At 36.0% G+C, this 19,330-nt stretch overlaps 3 protein-coding genes and 1 long non-coding RNA gene across 36 annotated transcripts in view; 2 read left to right on the top strand and 2 right to left on the bottom strand.

Moving 5' to 3' along the window:
* Nucleotides 1–4,958, top strand: part of sls (sallimus) — a 133,553-nt gene extending 128,595 nt beyond the window's left edge. For 21 of the 24 annotated variants that reach the window (XM_034327041.2, XM_034326979.2, XM_034326909.2 and 18 more), the window contains 13 exons: nt 50–428; nt 498–652; nt 735–1,025; nt 1,101–1,242; nt 1,328–1,597; nt 1,675–2,120; nt 2,204–2,503; nt 2,587–2,741; nt 2,802–2,952; nt 3,149–3,226; nt 3,300–3,404; nt 3,487–3,684; nt 3,771–4,958. In XM_034327041.2, the coding sequence (XP_034182932.2) occupies nt 50–428; nt 498–652; nt 735–1,025; nt 1,101–1,242; nt 1,328–1,597; nt 1,675–2,120; nt 2,204–2,503; nt 2,587–2,741; nt 2,802–2,952; nt 3,149–3,226; nt 3,300–3,404; nt 3,487–3,684; nt 3,771–4,279 (3,179 nt within the window). In that variant the 3' untranslated portion in view covers nt 4,280–4,958. The remainder of the gene's footprint in view (nt 1–49; nt 429–497; nt 653–734; nt 1,026–1,100; nt 1,243–1,327; nt 1,598–1,674; nt 2,121–2,203; nt 2,504–2,586; nt 2,742–2,801; nt 2,953–3,148; nt 3,227–3,299; nt 3,405–3,486; nt 3,685–3,770) is intronic. The other 3 variants (XM_076689896.1, XM_034326937.2, XM_076689899.1) reach the window with 1 other exon arrangement.
* An 815-nt stretch (nt 4,959–5,773) lies between these two features.
* Nucleotides 5,774–6,480, bottom strand: LOC117605877 (uncharacterized). Its single transcript, XR_004581804.2, has 3 exons — nt 6,352–6,480; nt 6,023–6,143; nt 5,774–5,960 (listed from the first exon to the last, which is right to left on the bottom strand). It is a non-coding gene; the product is annotated as an uncharacterized LOC117605877 (long non-coding RNA).
* Nucleotides 6,443–14,147, top strand: Prp4k (Pre-mRNA processing factor 4 kinase). 10 transcript variants are annotated; one of them, XR_004581777.2, is made up of 14 exons: nt 6,443–6,601; nt 7,117–7,287; nt 7,352–7,598; nt 7,671–8,155; nt 8,301–9,054; nt 9,160–9,507; nt 9,576–9,661; nt 9,744–9,890; nt 9,969–10,122; nt 10,192–10,444; nt 10,851–11,089; nt 11,216–11,416; nt 13,089–13,163; nt 13,600–14,147. XR_004581777.2 is itself a non-coding variant. In XM_034327303.2 (13 exons), exons 1-12 carry the CDS (start codon nt 6,597–6,599, stop codon nt 11,414–11,416), a joined length of 3,090 nt encoding a protein of 1,029 aa, XP_034183194.1. In that variant the 5' UTR covers nt 6,443–6,596; the 3' UTR covers nt 13,089–14,147. The 10 variants fall into 10 exon arrangements, 5 of the variants coding, with proteins under 5 accessions (XP_034183194.1, XP_034183144.1, XP_034183126.1 ...); XR_013062679.1 differs by having other exon boundaries at nt 12,019–13,163; XR_004581776.2 differs by having other exon boundaries at nt 11,216–11,459.
* A 31-nt stretch (nt 14,148–14,178) lies between these two features.
* Nucleotides 14,179–17,507, bottom strand: LOC117605832 (inositol monophosphatase 1). The gene is made up of 6 exons (XM_034327583.2): nt 17,278–17,507; nt 16,217–16,350; nt 15,260–15,519; nt 14,897–15,002; nt 14,676–14,827; nt 14,179–14,599 (listed from the first exon to the last, which is right to left on the bottom strand). The coding sequence occupies exons 1-6, from the start codon at nt 17,335–17,337 to the stop codon at nt 14,493–14,495; spliced, it is 819 nt and encodes a 272-aa protein (XP_034183474.1). The 5' UTR covers nt 17,338–17,507; the 3' UTR covers nt 14,179–14,492.
* Between the last annotated feature and the right edge of the window lie 1,823 nt (nt 17,508–19,330).

Genomic DNA, 19,330 nt, shown 5'->3' with positions numbered 1-19,330 from the left:
AGTTCTTTTAAATGGACGAGTAAACACGTGTCGTTAAATGATTCTTTAGAATTACCACCTGAAATCATCACGAAGATGCAAGACGTGACGATAGCAAGAGGCGAGAGGGCAACCTTCGATATCGAATTAACAAAGGGTGACGCTTTGGTGCGATGGTTCAAAGACGGCCAAGAATTACAATTTTCCGAGCACGTTCGATTGTCAATTGATGGAAAGAGGCAGAAGCTGAAGATCTATGATACGGAATCAGAAGACGCGGGTGTTTATTCTTGCGAAGTTGGTCAACAGAAATCGTCGGCTAAGCTTACGGTCGAAGAACCTGCTGTAGAGTTCATCACCAAATTACCGGATGTCACCCTGGTACCACTGAATTCCGACGCTGTTTTCGTTATCGAATTGTCACAGGATGTTCCAGTTACTTGGATGAGGTAAGAAAAGAAAAATTATTAAAAAATTTTTAGTCTCTTCCAAAATATTAAATTTGAATGATATTACAGGAAAACGCAGGTCATCAAGGAATCTCCGAAATACACGATCATCGACGAGGGCAAGGTGAAGAAATTAATCGTGAAGAAATGTACAACCGAAGATATTTCGGAATACACTGCAATGGTTGCTAACGTGAAAACGTCATCAAGATTAAGAGTAGAAGGTAAAAGATAGATTTGACAGAAAGATAGAAATAGTCCTTACAAAATTTCTTATGATAATTATTTTTTAATCGATGATTACAGTTATCGAAACACCGCCAAAGATCAGCCCAGACACACCAAGGAAGTACAAAGTAAGGAAAGATGAAGACGTGGATATTGTGGTGAAATTCAGTGGAACGCCTAAACCAGAGGATGAATGGACTGTAAATGGTCGTGTAGTGACAAAATCGAAACGAGCGATACCAACGATTGACGAGGAATCAGCAGTTTTGACTATTAGGAAGATCCAAGAAGAAGACGTTGGTGATTACACTCTGAAATTAGTGAACAGTGTTGGAGAAACTAGCATCGAAATCAACGTCGTCATCGTTCGTAAGTATTCAAAATTATCTTGGTTCCTTCCTAAATACAAATTCTATAAATTTGAAAATTTATTTACCTCTGCAGAGGTACCAAGTGCACCTGGAGCTCCAGAGCCATTGGAGACCACCAACGACAGCGTAACGCTTCACTGGAAGAAACCAGATTCAGATGGAAATTCACCTATCGTTGAATACATTTTGGAGCATCAAGAGAAGACTGAGACTACGTGAGTATATTTAAAATTTTTATTTCAAACTATCTTTCATGTGAGGGTCACAAAATATAAAAATCTTTCTTACTTTTATTTAAAGGTGGACCAAGATTACAGAGACCATAACAGAGACAACTCACAAAGTGACAAAATTAACAACGAACAAAGAGTACACCTTCCGAGTGACTGCTGTGAACGAAGCAGGACCTGGTGAAACATCACCGACATCGCCATACGTGAAGATATCAAAACCATCAACCGCAGAACCACCAGTCATCCTCGAACCCTTGAAGAGTATCGTCATCGGCCTTGGAGAAACTGTCACCCTATCGTGCGTGATTGGTGGAACACCCGCTCCAGAGATTACTTGGTACAATAATTATATCTAACTTTTCTATCAACATTTGCTAAAAGAAAAGAATTCTTAATTCGCTGCTTTTCTTATAGGCTAAGGAATGACGAAATTTTCGAGGACACCAGCATTACATACGAGAACCATATAACAAAGTACACCATCAGGGAAACAACAGAGACCTCATCGGCAAAGTTCACTGTAAAAGCGAAGAACAACGTAGGAAGCGCGGAAACAACGTGCGAATTAAAGATCCAAGAGTCGCCTAAGATTATCTATGACGAGAATTTGACTAATCAGAAGCTACCGATGAACGGTCAATGGAAAATTGAAATTCAAATTACTGGCTTCCCGAAACCAGAAGTTACGTGGACGAAGAATGGCAAGGAGGTTGACGAGAAACGTGTGTCCATTCACAGGGAAGAAAGAACCTCCACCGTATCAATTTCTTCGCTCGTTAGAGAAGATACTGCTACTTATATGGCGAAAGCTGAGAATCAAGCTGGCAGTTCTTCGGTTGATTTACACCTCAAAGTGATAGGTAAGTTCTTGAAGAGATTAGACATTGTTTATTCTAAATGTAATTAGATCTTAGAGTATATCATCTTATTTTAAATGATTTAGATAAACCAAGCAAGCCGCAAGGACCTGTTGTCTTCAAAGAAATCAGACAAGATCGCGTCACCCTCGAATGGCGACCACCAGCAGACGATGGTGGAATCGAACTCGAGAAATACACCATTGAAAAATGCGAGCCTGGAAAGACTTGGGTGAAGGTTGTCGATATAGACAAAGAAGTGGAAAGCTTCTGCGTGCACAAATTGCAACAGAATGCTGAATACAAGTTCAGGATCATCGCTAGGAACGCAGTTGGAGCATCGGAACCTTTGGAATCTGACACAGTTAAAATGAGAACCTCCTTCGGTATGAATATTTCTATTATTCCTAATTTTTAATGAAAAATTTGTTCAAGTTCTTTTGGTTCAATGTCGTGAATCTTTTAATAGAACCACCAGGAGCACCGAGAGGACCACTGGAAGTATCAGGAATGACGAAAACATCCTTCACGATCAAATGGCAGCCTCCTGAAAACGACGGTGGAACTCCGATAACAGATTACATCATCGAGATAAAGGAAGAATCGAAGAAAACTTGGCAGAAGGTTAGTCGAGATTTATCATTGAATACAGATTCCTTAAATTTAAAATTATATTGCTTACAGATCGGCAGCACCAAACACGAAACGACACACTTCAGCGTGTCAGACTTGAAGACAGACGTACCATACAATTTCAGGATAACAGCTAAGAACAGTGTTGGCAGTGGACCTCCATACGTTGCCGAGGAACCAATTGCACCGGGCAGACGAATAAGTAAGTGATTTAAACAATTTGGGTAAAGAATTGCAACACTAATGGCTCATAATATTCGCTTAATTTAATTTCATTTTTTAAATACAGTATTTATTTTTTTAAATAAAATGTTGAAAGTAGAAATACTTTCGTATATGTTAATTTATTTACATACTAACGCGCTCTACGCTTGTTTAATGCTTTCACCATCGCTTAGAAATAACAAAGCTCACCGAAAGCAGCATGTACGCTCTGCTGGGTATATTCCCGCCGACAAAAATAGTGATCAGCAAAAGTAAGCCTGCTTCTCATCGTTCGCGCGTCGTTTTATTTTTCCAAATCAATGATATGACACGCGTGATTTTTAGCACCACCCTCGAGTCCACAACACGTGCATGTGACAAATATTACCAGCAAGAGCGCAACTCTCAGCTGGTCTCCGCCAGCCAGCACAGGAGGCACAGAGCTGACAGGTAATTTTAAATAAATTTATGTACCAAGCTATGAGACACCATAATTACTCGATTATACATTTTGCACAATTTTTCTTAACAGGATACGTGATCGAGAAGAGGCCGTTGATTGGAAAAGGAGCAAGATGGACGAAAGTTGTTACTCTGGACGCAACAACGCTTCAGTATTGCGTGGAAAATTTAAAAGAAAGCGAATTCCTCTTCAGAATCTTCGCTGAGAATAATCAAGGGCTCAGTGTGCCTGCAAACTCAGAACCAGTTACCCTAAAGACACATGCCAGTATGTCTTCAATATTTTCATTATAATTCGTTAGAACAAATTTGCATGTGCTTATAATTTTGAAACTTTGAAACCATTTCTCGTAGGTGTACCTTCTCCACCAACGGCACCCTTGGAGATCAGACAGATTGCAGCGAACACAGTTGTAATTTCATGGGGAAGACCAGACTCGGATGGCGGTGCGCCATTAGAAGGCTACAAAGTCGCCATCAGAGATACGAAGAGGACCATGTGGATGGAGGTAGCCCGAGTAAACACCGAAATACAGAAACTGAACATCAGGGACCTCCAAGAGAACCACATGTATCTTATCAGAATCTTCGCCAGGAATGAGATTGGCCTCAGCGATCCTTTGGAGTCTGAGGAACCCTTCAAGATCATACCAGCTTCAGAATTGACAGTAGTAGAACCAATCGCAGAAGCCACCGAGAAAGGTGAAACCGCTTCGATAAGTTTCAGCACAGAGAACACAAGCTCTTGGCTTCGAGAGCACAACATGGATGCAGACATACATTCGTATGCAAGAGCACGGCTTCTCAGACAAGACGAATACTTCTTCCGCATTTGGCACTATGCTAAGAAACTCTTCGAATAAGCATTTTTACAGTTTAACAACAGGAACAATCGTGAACGAATCAAGTTCGTTCCCCTTCTTCTCACCAAGGACCATAAACGGAAAGGAAATGATAAGAAACATTATCAAAATTTAATCTCTTTTCTTTCTTTTTTTTTTTTTATTAACGAAATTCGAATCTCTTCTTCCAGGAACACTTTACATCGTGTTAAGAATTAATCTTAACTGTGAAAATTTGCAATGTTTGATCTCTTACAGGAATTTTGTTTACTAAGAAAACAACCATCATTTCATTAAATCGTTCCTCCATTAGAAGCAAACGCGTAGCGGCTAGATCGTAAGAAACGATACCGGATGAGTGTAGAATCTAGTCAGCATAGGTTAATATATTTTTTTTCTCTTCAACAACGGACCAAGACTTCCTCGTATACTGAAGAGTGATTTTCCTCTTCACGAGTTGATCAACGTGTTTCGATAGTCGAGTTGCTGAAAATTTGACTGGAATTGAAATAATCCTTCGGTTGGTAACTTTCAAAAGAAACTAAGAAACTTTATATATAATCTTTACAGATCTATGTGTGTGTGTGTGTTTTTTTATTTTAAGCACACATTTTAATATAATATTCATGATTATTAATTCGACTGTGAAGATTTGATATAACGTTTCTTCGTTTCATGTTGAAAGCTCAATTATTAAATAGCCATAAAATCGAAGGATTTCAAATTTCTTGCGAATTTTCAGCTATTCACGAATTAAAAAGTAAGTCACGACTTCTTCGAGATATTAATATTCGTATGATAAAGAACCCCGAGACTCGTATTGTCGAAGAATGTGATAATCGATCGTTAATGATCGAATAATTTGCGTAAAGAAATGATTTAGAAAGAAGGGCACGTGAATCCTCGCCCTACCCCATACCCCACCCCATTTCCCTTTGTATTTATATACCGCGAACGGAAAGCGTCGGTCAATCACTCACACGCGTTGAGTGAGTACTGTTTTTAGTATTTATTCGTAATGTATAATGTATTTAATTTAATTGTTACTCGTTACCATTGCCGTTATTAATGATAATTATTAATGATAAACGTTGGCGTTAAGACCAACGGTTCATGCGACTGTTACCTAAGCAATGATTAAATAAACACGAAGATATGCCACGCGTGGTTGGTGTCGCGAGACGTAACAAAATATAGGTGCAAGAACAACATCACATTCACCAACAACGTGTTGCATACTTCGCGTTATATTGTAAGACATTTTGCGAATTAAATTATTGCAAATTATGCCCTGGTGTTTTTAATTTTAATTTGATCCTTGGTTCAATTGTAAAACAATATCGTATTAAAAAATATAGGAAAATTAGTTTAAATGGTTCTAATCAAGTACGCATGCGCATACCTCTGCGCAATCGCGCCGCGCATGCAGACTTATTAGGTGCGCAGCCGCTCTAGCAGATCAGTAGGTACGCGCTACTCAAAGAAGGAGGATCTTACAAAAATAATTTTTACATAATTTATTTTGCTACGTATTTATATACTATCATATAACAGACAAATAATATAACAAATAAAAAAATACAATATATACAAGATACAATTTTATGCATAAACGCATAGCGTGTAATTGCATTTCGGTGTTGTATCCTCCTGCCATGTTATTTTTTTTCACTTGTACGTTGCACTCGATCTCCATACACCTCTGTGACAGAAAAATTTAATATTAATATAAATAAAGTATAAAATATTTTATGCGATACTTACCACCAATTTATATTATTCTACACGGAATTTTCTTCCGTTTATTAAAATACAGAGAAAAGACCTTTAGTAGCTCCCAATTCAATACATCAGCTTGTATAATAAATTGCACGCAATGCGAGTACTATATACATAAATTTTAACATTATTGAGCAATTATTCTATGTATAGTATTAAATCTTAATAAAGACTTATTCTTTCGTCGTAGACTACGAGCCCGCGATAATTTTACCATTCGTTTCTCGTGTTTTTATATTAATTATTATATAATTATTAAGATTACTGAAACACTATTATAATATTTATATTTTTATAGTGTTTAGTATACTTACAAAGCAGGTCAAATTATATAAATGAGAAAAAAATATGGAGTTGCATCAACTTTAGTACACAATGGGAATATAGAAACCGGAAGGAACCCTTCCTTATCGATAGTTCGATACTTCAACGAGATATCTCGAAATAACACGATCGAACATATAAGATGGCAGCCCGTTAAAGAGTGCATATATGCGTGTAGTTGTTTTGTGCAGTAATTCTATAGTTTTTTCTTAACAATAATTTACAAATAGTAATCATGGGGTATGTATGAAATTTCAACGTGTATCATTATACAAATAAGAATGTTTTCAATTTTCGTATATAAAAATGGTGTATTAAGTTAGTCTGTTTACATCGTTTATACTTACGTGATCATCTGTTTATTTTCGGAATAAATGTCGTTTACTTTTAACAGGTCCTTTGTATTTTTGGAATAATGTAAGGAAGCTAATGAGTTCACAACAAAACGCTTTTCTTTCTACAGCGATCCTTAATTTAGATGCATTGAGAAAATAACCTAGTTTTTCTGTAACTTTAGTATTTCGCAACTTGCTCTGTTTAATACTGCTCGATCCAATTCACACAAATACTGTATGATAATAACATTAATTTTATTTATAAAGCGGAAATATTAATTTATTTATTGAATAATTGTATTTAATTGTTTAATGTATAGATCACCATATTATGTCGAATTTGTTTATGATATGTTACTAAACACACTTACAGTGTACAATGTCTCTTATACAATAATTTATTTTTGAATTATATTTCAGTACATCGGATTTAGAATGTTTAGAATCTAAGAGAGATATTGTCGGTGTTGATTCTGAATCTGACATGTTGATTGACCAAAGAAAGAAAAAGAAAAGAAAACATAAGCACCATAAGCATAAAAAAGATAAATTAATTGAAAGGGAAGATGGAAGGATAGAACGACAAGAAAGGTATGTATCTTAATCACGAATATTATTAAATTCATCGTATTAAATGTTGTTGTATGCTTTTTAGAAAAAGGCATAAGAAGCATAAACGACCTAAAAAAGAAAGAGAAGTTGAAAATGGATCGTTAGATGATAAATCATCTCGTGTAATTCAAAAAGATATAGGTGTAAATGGCAAAGTAAAAAATTCTTTATTAGAGGTGGTTTCTACAGAAGAAAGCGAAGATGAAAAATTAGTAGATTTAGATTCAGATGAAGTAGATTGTACAATCATTGAAGATGATATCGATCTTGAAGAGTTGATGAAACAAAAGGTACAGTGTATTACTAAATGAAGTTTATATGCAAACAGATAAAACTTTAATCATGATCTAATGTTTCTGCAGGAAAGGTTACAAGCATGTTTAGTACAATACCTCTCGGATGAGTCTGAGAAAGAGGAGAAAGAACCAGACCAGGATGAAGTAAAAGTTGCAGAAACACCTGATGTCATCCTTGTAGAAGATGATAGTGAGAATGACAATATACCCCCTAAGAAACGAGCTAGGAGTAAATCTGGTAGTAGAGAACGTAAAAAGATAGTGAAACCTGAGAGACGGGTAGTAGTAGACATGACCAGAGATCGTAGAAGTCGGGAGGAGCATAAAGAGAAACGAAGAGATTCCGATAGGAGGAGGGATTCCGATAAAGTTCGCACTAAGGAGGAAGTAAGAAGAGAAGACAGCAGAAAAGATGATAGGCAAGTACGGAAACCAAGCGATAGGCACAGAGACGATTCCCGAAAGGAAGATAATAAGAGAAGATCAGAAGACGACAAACGTAAAGATCCTGTTAAAAGAGATGAGTCTCGTAAAAGAGAACAAGATAAACGGTATGTTAAATGCAAAATATATTTTATAAATTTTACGATCAAAAATTTTTATTCTGGGAAGAATTTATTTTTATATTAAAAATGTTTACAATATTTGAATATTAAATGTTTATCATTCATCATTTTAATAATCGTTTAATTGTAGGGAAGAAGATCGACGGCGAGATTCAGATCACCACAACAATTCACGATCCCGAACTGAACATAAATCGTTAGATAAATCCGATAAGTCAAGACGGGATAGTCGTGATAGATTAGAGAACCGAGAACGGCAAAGTAGTCGGGATCGACATGCTAGTAGAGACCGACATGTTAGTCGGGATAGACATGGAAGTAGAGATCGTCATGCCAGCAGAGACCGGCACGCCAGTCGAGATCGTCATGCCAGTAGAGACCGACCGGCAAGTCGCGATCGTCGCAGTAGGGACAGACCTCCTAGCAGAGATAGGCACAGTCGCGACAAAAGAGACAGTAGGGAACGTCATACTAGTCGAGAACGTCACAGAGATAGTCGGGGAAGTCGCGACCGTAATGACGTTCGACGGGACAGTCGGAATCATGAGAGAATTAGGGACCGTTCAAGGAGTCCAAGAAGATCTCGTAGCCCCCTTAGAAGTAGATTAGACAGAGATCGAAACGATCGGTACAAACACTCTAGATCGTTGTCTCGAAGTCGGAGAGACAGGGACAAACACGCTAGAGATCACGATAGGGATAGAGAGAAAAATGGTAAAAGGGAACGCGGTGATAAGTACAAAGACTCTTTGTCGGAGGGACTTAAAGCAGATCGTTCGGACACTTCGAGTGAAGAGGATATCAAAGACATTGATATCGAGGAAGAAGAAGATGAAGAAGCAATCATAGAACGTAGAAGAAAGCAGCGAGAGGCGCTTCTCAAGGTATACATATGTTAGGATAATTATACTGTTCAATTTCTTGGACAGTATTATCATTTGGCAGTAATATTGGATAATTCATAATGAATACTTGTATTTTTAATTTAGAGGTTAGGTGGACCAAATGAAGATTCAAATATGTCTGCCGATATAAATACTGTTCCTGCCACTCCGCCATCAGAAAGTCAATCAAACGTATCACAGAAATCCATAGAAATTCCATCTAATAATAACGAATCGACTTCAGAAAGTCATACCCCACCACTGCCTGAGAAACCAAAGTCACCGTTAATTAAACCAAGAAAATCTAGATTTGAGGATCCACCATCAGAAGAAGCAGATAAAATTGAAGACACAAAACCAGCAGAGAAAGTTAAGCAGGATGATAAACAAAATGCAAAGAAAGCAAATGAATGGGACATGTTTGCTGAGGCAGATAACATTGGTGATTTTAATGTACGTTTATAATTTTTTTTTATACATTCGCTAAACTTACTTCTTTTAAATATTAATATTTTATTCAGAGCCCGACTGTCGAGGGGAAGCGACAAGGTGGACCTGATAATCCTAGTTTAACAGATAATTGGGATGATGCGGAAGGATATTATCGGTAAACTATTATTTTTTCTTGCTTGTTTTTTGTATTTTAATATAATCTTTTAACTAATATAATGTTAATATAACGTTTTTAGAGTACGAGTAGGTGAAACTTTAGATTCTAGATATGTTGTGTATGGATATACAGGCCAAGGTGTATTTAGTAATGTCGTGAGAGCTAGAGACAGTGCTAGAGGAAATTTGGATGTTGCCGTAAAAATAATAAGGAACAATGAAATAATGTAATTATATCGTATTATAAATTTTTGTTACATTATCAAAACTATCGATATTTTAACACTTTCTTTTTTTCATTTTAGGCATAAGACTGGCCTTAAAGAATTAGAAATTCTTAGAAAACTTAACGATGCGGATCCAGAAGATAGATTTCATTGTTTACGACTTTTTAGGCATTTCTATCACAAAAATCATTTATGTATGGTGTTCGAACCTTTAGCTATGAATTTAAGAGAGGTAAATAATTTATTTTATATGCATCAAGTAGTTACAGTTACTGTGTATTATATAAAACAATGTGTTCAGGTTTTAAAAAAGTACGGGAAAGATGTTGGTTTACACGTAAAAGCGGTAAGATCGTATACCCAGCAACTTTTCCTTGCTCTGAAGTTATTAAAACGTGCAAATATTCTGCATGCTGACATCAAACCGGATAACATTCTAGTCAGTGAAAGCAAGCTAGTATTGAAATTGTGCGATTTCGGTTCAGCCTCCCATGCTCATGAAAATGAAATAGCACCGTATCTTGTATCAAGATTTTACCGGGCTCCTGAGATCAGTAAGTATCGATCGTTTTTATTATCTAAATACGTCTTCATTAGTCTAACCAACAATACTAATTTCTTGGGTTACTTATTAATTCTTGTAATCACAATGTATAAACTGAGAAACTCAAGAGATTAATCTGTGCTTACTCACCAATCTTCTACTTCAAACCAGCTTCTGATAGCCATGCAAGAGCGTGTCTCCTAAAACATGGTACAAAATGATTCGAAACTGTATAGAAACAAAAATAATTTTGTAGCGACCGATTGGTCACTCGCATTATTTTTCAAAACGTAAACGGAAACTTTGTGTGACAGCTCTAAATACATTGATCATACCCAGCTTGGGGAGATCTCCACTGTCGTAGAGATTTAATTATAATTATTGTGTATCGTGGAAATAACCCAGGTATTTTCTAGTTCTTGGTACGCCATATGATTTCGGCATTGATATGTGGTCCGTGGGATGCACCATATACGAATTGTACACGGGAAAAATAATGTTCTCTGGGAAAACCAACAACCAGATGTTGAAATTCTTCATGGACCTAAAAGGGAAAATTCCTAATAAGCTGATTAGGAAAGGCACATTCAAGGATCTACATTTTGACTCTAACTGCAATTTCCTGTATCATGAAATTGATAAGGTCACTGAGCGGGTAAGTTGTCTTTCTACTGTTCTTTTTCCAACCTTGTCCTTTGCCGTGCGGTAAGTGACTCAACAATTATATATAGACAAATAAAATATATGTCGATTATAAAATTGCTAATGCCTTTATTTTTAGGCGAAAGTTGTAGTGATGTCGACGATACCCGCCACTCGTGACCTTGGTGCGGAATTGGGAGGAAACTCTTTGCCACCTGAACAAAGTCGTAAAGTTGGACAATTGAAGGATCTGTTGGAGCGAACGTTGATGTTGGACGCGGGAAAGAGAATTACAGTGAACCACGCTCTGGCGCATCCCTTTATACAAGAAAAGATCTAGGTAACCCTGTCCGGGGTCCTTCCACATCGGAGAATTCATTGACGTAATTTGCAAAAAATGCTTGAAACGACACCGCTAACGATTTGTTGTATACTATAAAAACATACTAACATAAGCGGTGTCTCCTTATATTGAATGTCTTGTATCCGTTTTAGCAGAAAGAGGCGGTGCAAAAGTTTCACGTTGTCACTAGCTCCGTCTAACAGAACGAAAAAAACATTCTCCAGATAAATAAAAGAATACATACGTATAAGGGAAACAAATGATTTGAATCACACATATAACATTGTACTCTATCAATCTGAACTGTATTATTTAATGAATGATAACTATTGCAGGTCAATAGAGTGCAATATTTTTATATTAATTAAATAACCAGTACGAGCGATGAATAAAAAAAAGCTAATAATTAAAAAAAAAAAAATGTTGGGAGTTCACCGATGCATTTATCGACGATCAAAAAACGACACATGCATGTTTGTACACAGCTCGAAATAATGTAGTGTATCAGGGCGTAAAAATCACTTTTTCGTGTAATTTCATTTTGAAATTGAATCCGCTTAAGATTTGGTTTATTTCTTCTCTTTCTTTATGCACAGCAGCAATAAGTAATAAACCAACGACGAATACTAGAAGAAGAGGCTTGCCGCAATTACATGGTATAATTCTTCCGTGGATGAAAATGAACTGGGGATAAATGTGACCGCCTCTTTCAGCATGAACTGGCCATCGATACTTAGCATAAAAATGGTGGTACATAGTATTTTTTCTTTTTATCTTTCAATTCAAATTGCGCGACTTCTTTAACGACTAATTAATCTCGTATAAATTATTATATCATAAATCCATTAAATGGTATGTTACGTTCGCAGCGAAGGATTTCGTGTTTATGGAAATTGTAAAAAAATAATGAACTTTAACGAATTTTGATCGTACGATTCACGAACAAATATTTTTTTTTTTGTTCTTCTTCTGTGTCGTCGCGCAGATAACGCACGGCATCGAAGTCTAGTAACAAGGAAACTTGTACTGACAGAGAAGAAACAAATTGTATAGTAAGTAGGTTATTGAAATAAAACGACACATGCTTAACAGAATGAGAAACGAGCCCTGTATTTCATACTTTCAGTCTTAATAATCACGCGCTATATCTCGTGCAGTTAGAAGCACGTGCCGCAACTTATTTAAAAAAAAAAAAAAGAAAAAAAAAGATCCGATTGTAATCTGTTTTTAATCTAATAACAAGAAGATAGGTAGAGAAAGTGTATTTTAGGAAGTGGTGCAAAATAAGTTATTATATTATGTTAACATTGTCGATTAGAAATTGTAGTATTAGAAATAATCGTTTTCATATCTGACAACTTGCATTTATTTAGATAATTCATGTAAAGACAGGAATATATAAGAAAATAATAATGTATATATTTGCACTGAGAAATAGGAGTTTCAAGTATTTACCAACGGATATTACATTACATAATCGCTTTCAACAGACGCATCGCTCTGTAGCATACGATTTTGTATCGTAGCTTTGTCAATTTTCTTTTAATATGTTTATTTTAATATTACATTCTTTATTTGTAAGATGCGACAGAACGTCAATGCTGTTTGAATGGTTCATGGTATATAAATTTTTGTGTGGCAATATTGTACGAGGATGCTTATGTTTCAGATGAGTCTTCGATTCAAAGCATCGTTAAGTGCGGGTGGACCTATCATGGGCATTTAACGGCGATCCCGTTGCAAGGTATTCATGGGGGACTGCCTTATGGGATATTTAGTATATCCATTTCACGTTAAACGACATAATATTGCAAAAATCGAAAGCTGCACAATTACATCATAAAACAAAATCAAGTCGTTATAACGATCATCCTTGCTATGTTCTCCTTTGAAGAAAGATAAAATATTTTTTTTTGTCTTAGTTGCATATAATTTTCTCTAGATAATTGCAAAATTACATGCTTAAAAATATTTGTAAAGTTTTATTGTTTCACTGTTTAAATCATAAACACTTTAATCTCTTTTTCTAAAGTATTGAAAGATTAATTTGTTAAGTTTAAATAAAATGGGGGAAATAGATGTTTCGAGCACATTTCAATACAGAAATAAAATGAATACACAAAAACCAAGACTGAGTATATAGTTTTCTAATTGGCAATTTGGTAATGTTTCACTTGTAGCCCTCCCTGTGAGGAGGGGAGACAATGGAAGAGATGAAAAAAGCTGTTGATGGAAAACAATGATGATGGAGAGAATGGGTTGATATCTTCACGGCAGCAGAGCTTGACAACTGTATAAATATGATGCCCTATCAGAAAGAAAGGATCACCAAATATTTAATTTAAATTTGTATCAACAGGAAGGTTTGTCTTAAGCTTTCATTAAGATTAATAAAACCGTAAGTATGTGTACAGGTAAGGTATATATGTAAGAGTTACAAATATTTGTTAAATTTAAACATTTTATTTAGTGTATTCTTTATGTAAGTTTAGGTAATATTAAAAAATGACACAATACTAATATTCGTGGCTTTCAGTTTTCAGATCATTAAAGACCAATGTTTAAAAATGATTTTAATGTAATCAACAAATATTTTTGTATGAATAATATAATGATATGAAAGTGTAAATCAGGAATAATCAGGGGAATAAAAAAAGACACGTTCCAATAATGAGATAATTAAATTTATTTTGTATAATATTTGAATAAATGACATATTACATTTGCATTCGCATGCCTCTCATTTCAACATACAATATTGTTATTAAACATTTGACTCGTCGTTAATATGGATGTAATACATGTTCAATTTACATTTATCTTTTAAATAAATATGATTCAAATACAAGAAGCTAATGAATAAACATATTCTTTTAAACCTATACATTTATCGCTTTAATGCGTGAACCTTAAATGCCTGCAAAATCGACAAAAACATCGAACCTGCTTTTTACGATTAAAAGAAACCTAATTATGTAATATAAATCTTCTGTACATCAAACACGTACACAATCGACGCAGTTAACATCATCTGACTTTCAAATCATTTATCTCTCTTGATACCTCAAGATTTTCAGTCACGTTCAGGATAATACTGAATTAATACTTTAGCTAGTTCTTGAGCTAGTTCCATTGTCGAGGCGCACAATACTCTTCTGTTCATTACATCAAATGGGCCGCCTAAAAATATGCATTAAGAATGATCAGAACTTAAACTACATTATAACATCTAACTAAACGAAATAATATGAATTACCAGCTGGATCTATGCACACACCACCAGCTTCTCTCACGATTATATCACCAGCCGCAACGTCCCAAGCATGAATACCGTATTCAAAAGAAATGTCTGCCCCACCGAGAGCGACCATGCACATGTTCAAAGCTGCAGAACCCAAACTTCGTATTCTACAAAAATATAATGCAGTACAGTTTATGTAAGTACATTAGAATTTCAAAAATCTAACAGTTGTTTACCCGTGAACCTGCGAAGTAAGATTGTTCGCATTCTCCAGCACAATTTTCATTTTCTCTGGATCTCTGCTTGTACCCATTTCCATCATTACAAGAGCTTTCCGCAATTCTATAAGAAATATCATTTAATTAACGAGGCAAACAACTAAAGGATACAAACCATCGCTTATCTAAATTATTTCTATATAGATACATACATATCTTTAAGTACCTATGTATATATTTGCATATCTAAAATGTCCTTCATCTAATATTACCCCATCAATTATATAATATTAATCGTCTAGAAGAGTCAAGCTCGGAAGCCAATTATAAAGAGTAAATTTTTCAGTCTATCTTAATCACCCAATTAATTATTTTAATCACCTTTCTCCCCCGAGACTTGAATAGGAGCTCCATTCAGAAACGCACCCTGACCTCTACAGGCGGTAAAGAGCTGTTCTAGGATTGGATTATAAACAATTCCAATTTCGGGGGTCTTGTTAATCAACAATGCGATGGATATACACGTATGCGGTAGACCGTGCACAAAGTTCATTGTGCCATCGATGGGATCGATGATCCATGTCGGTGCGTCTGTTAGCTCAATTTTATTCCCAAGCGCGGACTCTTCTTCACCAATAAATCTGAAATAATATATTTTATCATCGTTAAAAACTACATCTTTTTCATTCGTAAAACCTTCAAATTTATGATATGTATTTTTGCATAAATGATTCTTTACTTTTAATTTACTAGAGAACAGATCATATAAAATGATAAGAAAGAAATTACACGAAGAGAAAGAGTATCATTTATACATGGAAGAGTTCGACTTCTTGGGTGACAAATATTTATTCTAAGATCCCACTAAATTCTTTCAGGTATGAATTTCAGCAGCTTCGGGTAAGTTCCACGAATGGAAAATTCCATCCGCCATTGGAGTTTGTTCCAAACACATATAATGAGCTTAAAGAGAATAAAATGCCTCGAATATTCGATTTGACAAGGTCAAATGGTGTTCCATTGAATTCATTACCCTTAGTGGAGCAAGGGAAGTAACTAATAATGAGAAAAATATAATTTAAAAGTTCTTCAGTTGGAGCCGGCTGCCTCTTCAATGAACAATACGTTCAAGCAACGTTTGAAAATCAGACGCTATGTAAAAATAATACTTTTCATATCGCATATTTTGTTAATTTAAAAATGATTTTTGGCGCGTTTTAAATCACTCGAAACGTCCTGTTACTTACGATACTAAAAATTTTTAATTTTATTAATGAAGCATGAATGAAATTGTTAATATTAAACGATGGAATATTAATTATAATTTATTTAACATACTTGTGATCCGGAAATTTGGAAGATATTCCTTCGATTAATAGTTTCTCGACTTTTTGATCCCATTCCGTGACGAGATCGACCTCGCAGGATTTTATCATCGCATCTTTAGGCTGGTTAATTTTTTCCCTTACGATCTATAAATTTCGTAGTTGTTTAATTTCACCCGTTTGCGATTAAAAAACATAATAAATTTTCTATGTTTATCCCATCGTATTTGAATAGTGACTAATAGTCTAATTTTTCGTTAAAGATTTAAGATCAGTCAATGGCGGATCCGGAGGAGGATAAATGAAGTCTCATTCCGAGAGTTACGAAATCTTAAACATCTTGAATTTTTGCCTATAAAATCACAGTGTTAAGAAACAAATCGTAAGCAAGTTTTAAATCGTGCAGAAAACGACTTAAAAATATACTTTCATATATATAGCTTCCTCTAACATTGTAAGCAAGACTTCCGGATTCGTCCCTGCCGTTATTTTGTTTGAAAGATAAACAAAATAAGAAACGTTGGAATTTATTTTATTATTCTACATAAATACAAATGTACAAGTATTCAAAATTATAGGTTATAAACGTATATAGTAGTTATATTGAATCCTTCTAACATAACAGTGAGGTATGTACCATTCAGTCAACTTGATAAATGCGCTTCTAAAAAGCCAAACAAGTGCACGCTCACTTCTATGAATTAGATTAATTAACTATTAATGTAGAATAATGAATGCTTGTAAAAAATACGTATGATGCAATAGAATACAATAATATCACTATGTTAATACATAATATCGATCAATTTTATATCGGAACTGATATCACGTCGAAAGTATCTGAAAACAATTATTAAAATTCATTACTGTACATCGAATGACACCGCGTTTTACGCTACACGAACGTTCATGATAGCGGGAACATAGTCAAAACAATATGCAAGTTAAGCGAGAACTCGATTGAAATCTGAGGCTTCGTATAAAATCGATAAACGTAGCCCGCTATCGGCCAAGAATAACCTTATGCTAAAAACAAGTTGCCCGCTCGTTTTCGTCAATGAAAACGTCACTTACCGAGCCAGCTTCCTTCACCAGCCGAAGGACCGCCAAGTAGTATTCGTTGATATTGGACATGTTTTATCAAAACGTTTGAAATTTAGAGCGAAACAACACGAGTTTAGAATTCTGTCATAACCGACGATAGTAATCACGTCGTGTGTCCAATGGCAACGGCTACGGTCTAACTGACGTAACATCTCGTCAGCTGGTTTTTAAAAGTGGTTTCTCCGTCACCGACACCCGTGAACGAAAGCGACAGTAGCGACCCACTTTGCAGAAATTCTCATTCGCATTATCGCTGCAGTGACTACAGATACATAAGAACTGAACACGCCTTTGTTCTCGAGGGAACAGGATTTTTGGGGTCCCAGACATCTCACGTGCAGTTAGGCAGTCTTCTAGCGACCGCCGAGATCTACATGAAGCTAGATAGAAGGAATAATAAAATGTGATTATTTTTAATTTTTCTTAGTGTATTTCGTTTGTGATTGATTGTGAGCCTATTTTTAACGTTTGTGACAAACTACTTCTTTTGTAATTAGCAATTTTATTTCAGTCATGATGTGAGCCGAAACTTTTTAGTAATTTTTTATAATAAACAGATTTTGCGATAACTGATAACTGTAATTGGTTGGAAATCGTTTGTATTTTACAAATATATCATTTTCATTGTTCGTGAGTGAATAATTTCTTAATTATCTACAAGTTTGTTTTATAATAAATAATTGTAGTGCGCATGCGCAAAACATCTCTGCATTCTTTTCATCCCTACATTCTTTACATCGCTTCATCCCTTATATCCCTACATTCCTTACATCTCTTTATCCCTTACATCCCGACATTCCTTACATTTCTTCATCCCTTACATCCCTGCATCCTTTTCATCCCTTACATCTCTGCTTCCCTTACATCCCTGCATTGTTCACATCTCTACATTCCTTACATCTCTTTATCCCTTACATCCCGACATTCCTTACATCTCTTCATCCTTTACAACCCTGCATCCTTTTCATCCCTTACATCGCTGCATCCCTTACAACTCTGCTTCCCTTACATCCCTGCATTCCTCACTTCTCTACATTCCTTACATCTCGGCATTCCTCACATTCCTGCCTTCTTTATATCCCAATATCCCTTACATCCCTGCATCCATTACATGCCTGTATCCTTTACATCCTTGTATCACTTATATTCCTGAATTCCATACATCCGAGTACCTATCTGAAATCGAGTTCCTTTTAGTTCCCCTTTTCGCCACCAGAGGGCGCTGATTCGACATAGAGATTTTAGTTCGCATTTTTGTCGCCAGAGGGCCCGAAATGTAGCAAGATTTAGTTCCTTTTTTCGCCACCAGAGGGCGCTGATTCGACGTCGAAATTTTAGTTCACATTTTTGCCGCCAGAGGGCCAGAAATGTAGCAAGATTTAGTTCCTTTTTTCGCCACCAGAGGGCGCTGATTCGACGTCGAAATTTTAGTTCACATTTTTGCCGCCAGAGGGCCAGAAATGTAGCAAGATTTAGTTCCTTTTTTCGCCACCAGAGGGCGCTGATTCGACATCGAAATTTTAGTTCGCATTTTTGCCGCTAGGGGGCGCTGCCTTTTCGAAATTTTCACGAAATTCTCGAAGCAGTCTTTATTATATATTTATTATAAGGGATGCAAGGAATGTAGGGATGAAAAGAATGTAGGGATGGAAGTGATGAAACGATGTAAGGAATGTAGGGATGAAAACAATGTACGGATGAAAAGAGTGTAGGGATGATAAGAATGTAGGAATTTAAGGGATGAAGAGATGTAAGGAATGTAGGGATGTAAGGGATGAAGAGATGTAAAGTATGTAGGAATGAAAGGAATGTCGAGATGAAATGAATGCACGGATGTAAGGGATGCAGAGATGTGACGGAACGAGGGATGTAAAGGAATAACGTAAGGGTCCGGGGCTGGGGCCCCGGTCTCCACTGTACGCGGCCCGAGGAGTGCCGGCATCGGGTGTGGCCCCCGATGTCGGCGGAGGGTCAAAGGACCCTCCGTACCGCCCTAGTGCCGGTCACCGTGGTGGTTTTAGTG

This window comes from Osmia lignaria, chromosome 9 (genome assembly GCF_051020975.1).
Source record: "Osmia lignaria lignaria isolate PbOS001 chromosome 9, iyOsmLign1, whole genome shotgun sequence".
Lineage (NCBI taxonomy): Eukaryota > Metazoa > Arthropoda > Insecta > Hymenoptera > Megachilidae > Osmia > Osmia lignaria.
The sequence above is the reverse complement of the archived record's forward strand: the minus strand, read 5'-3'. Positions and strand labels throughout refer to the sequence as shown.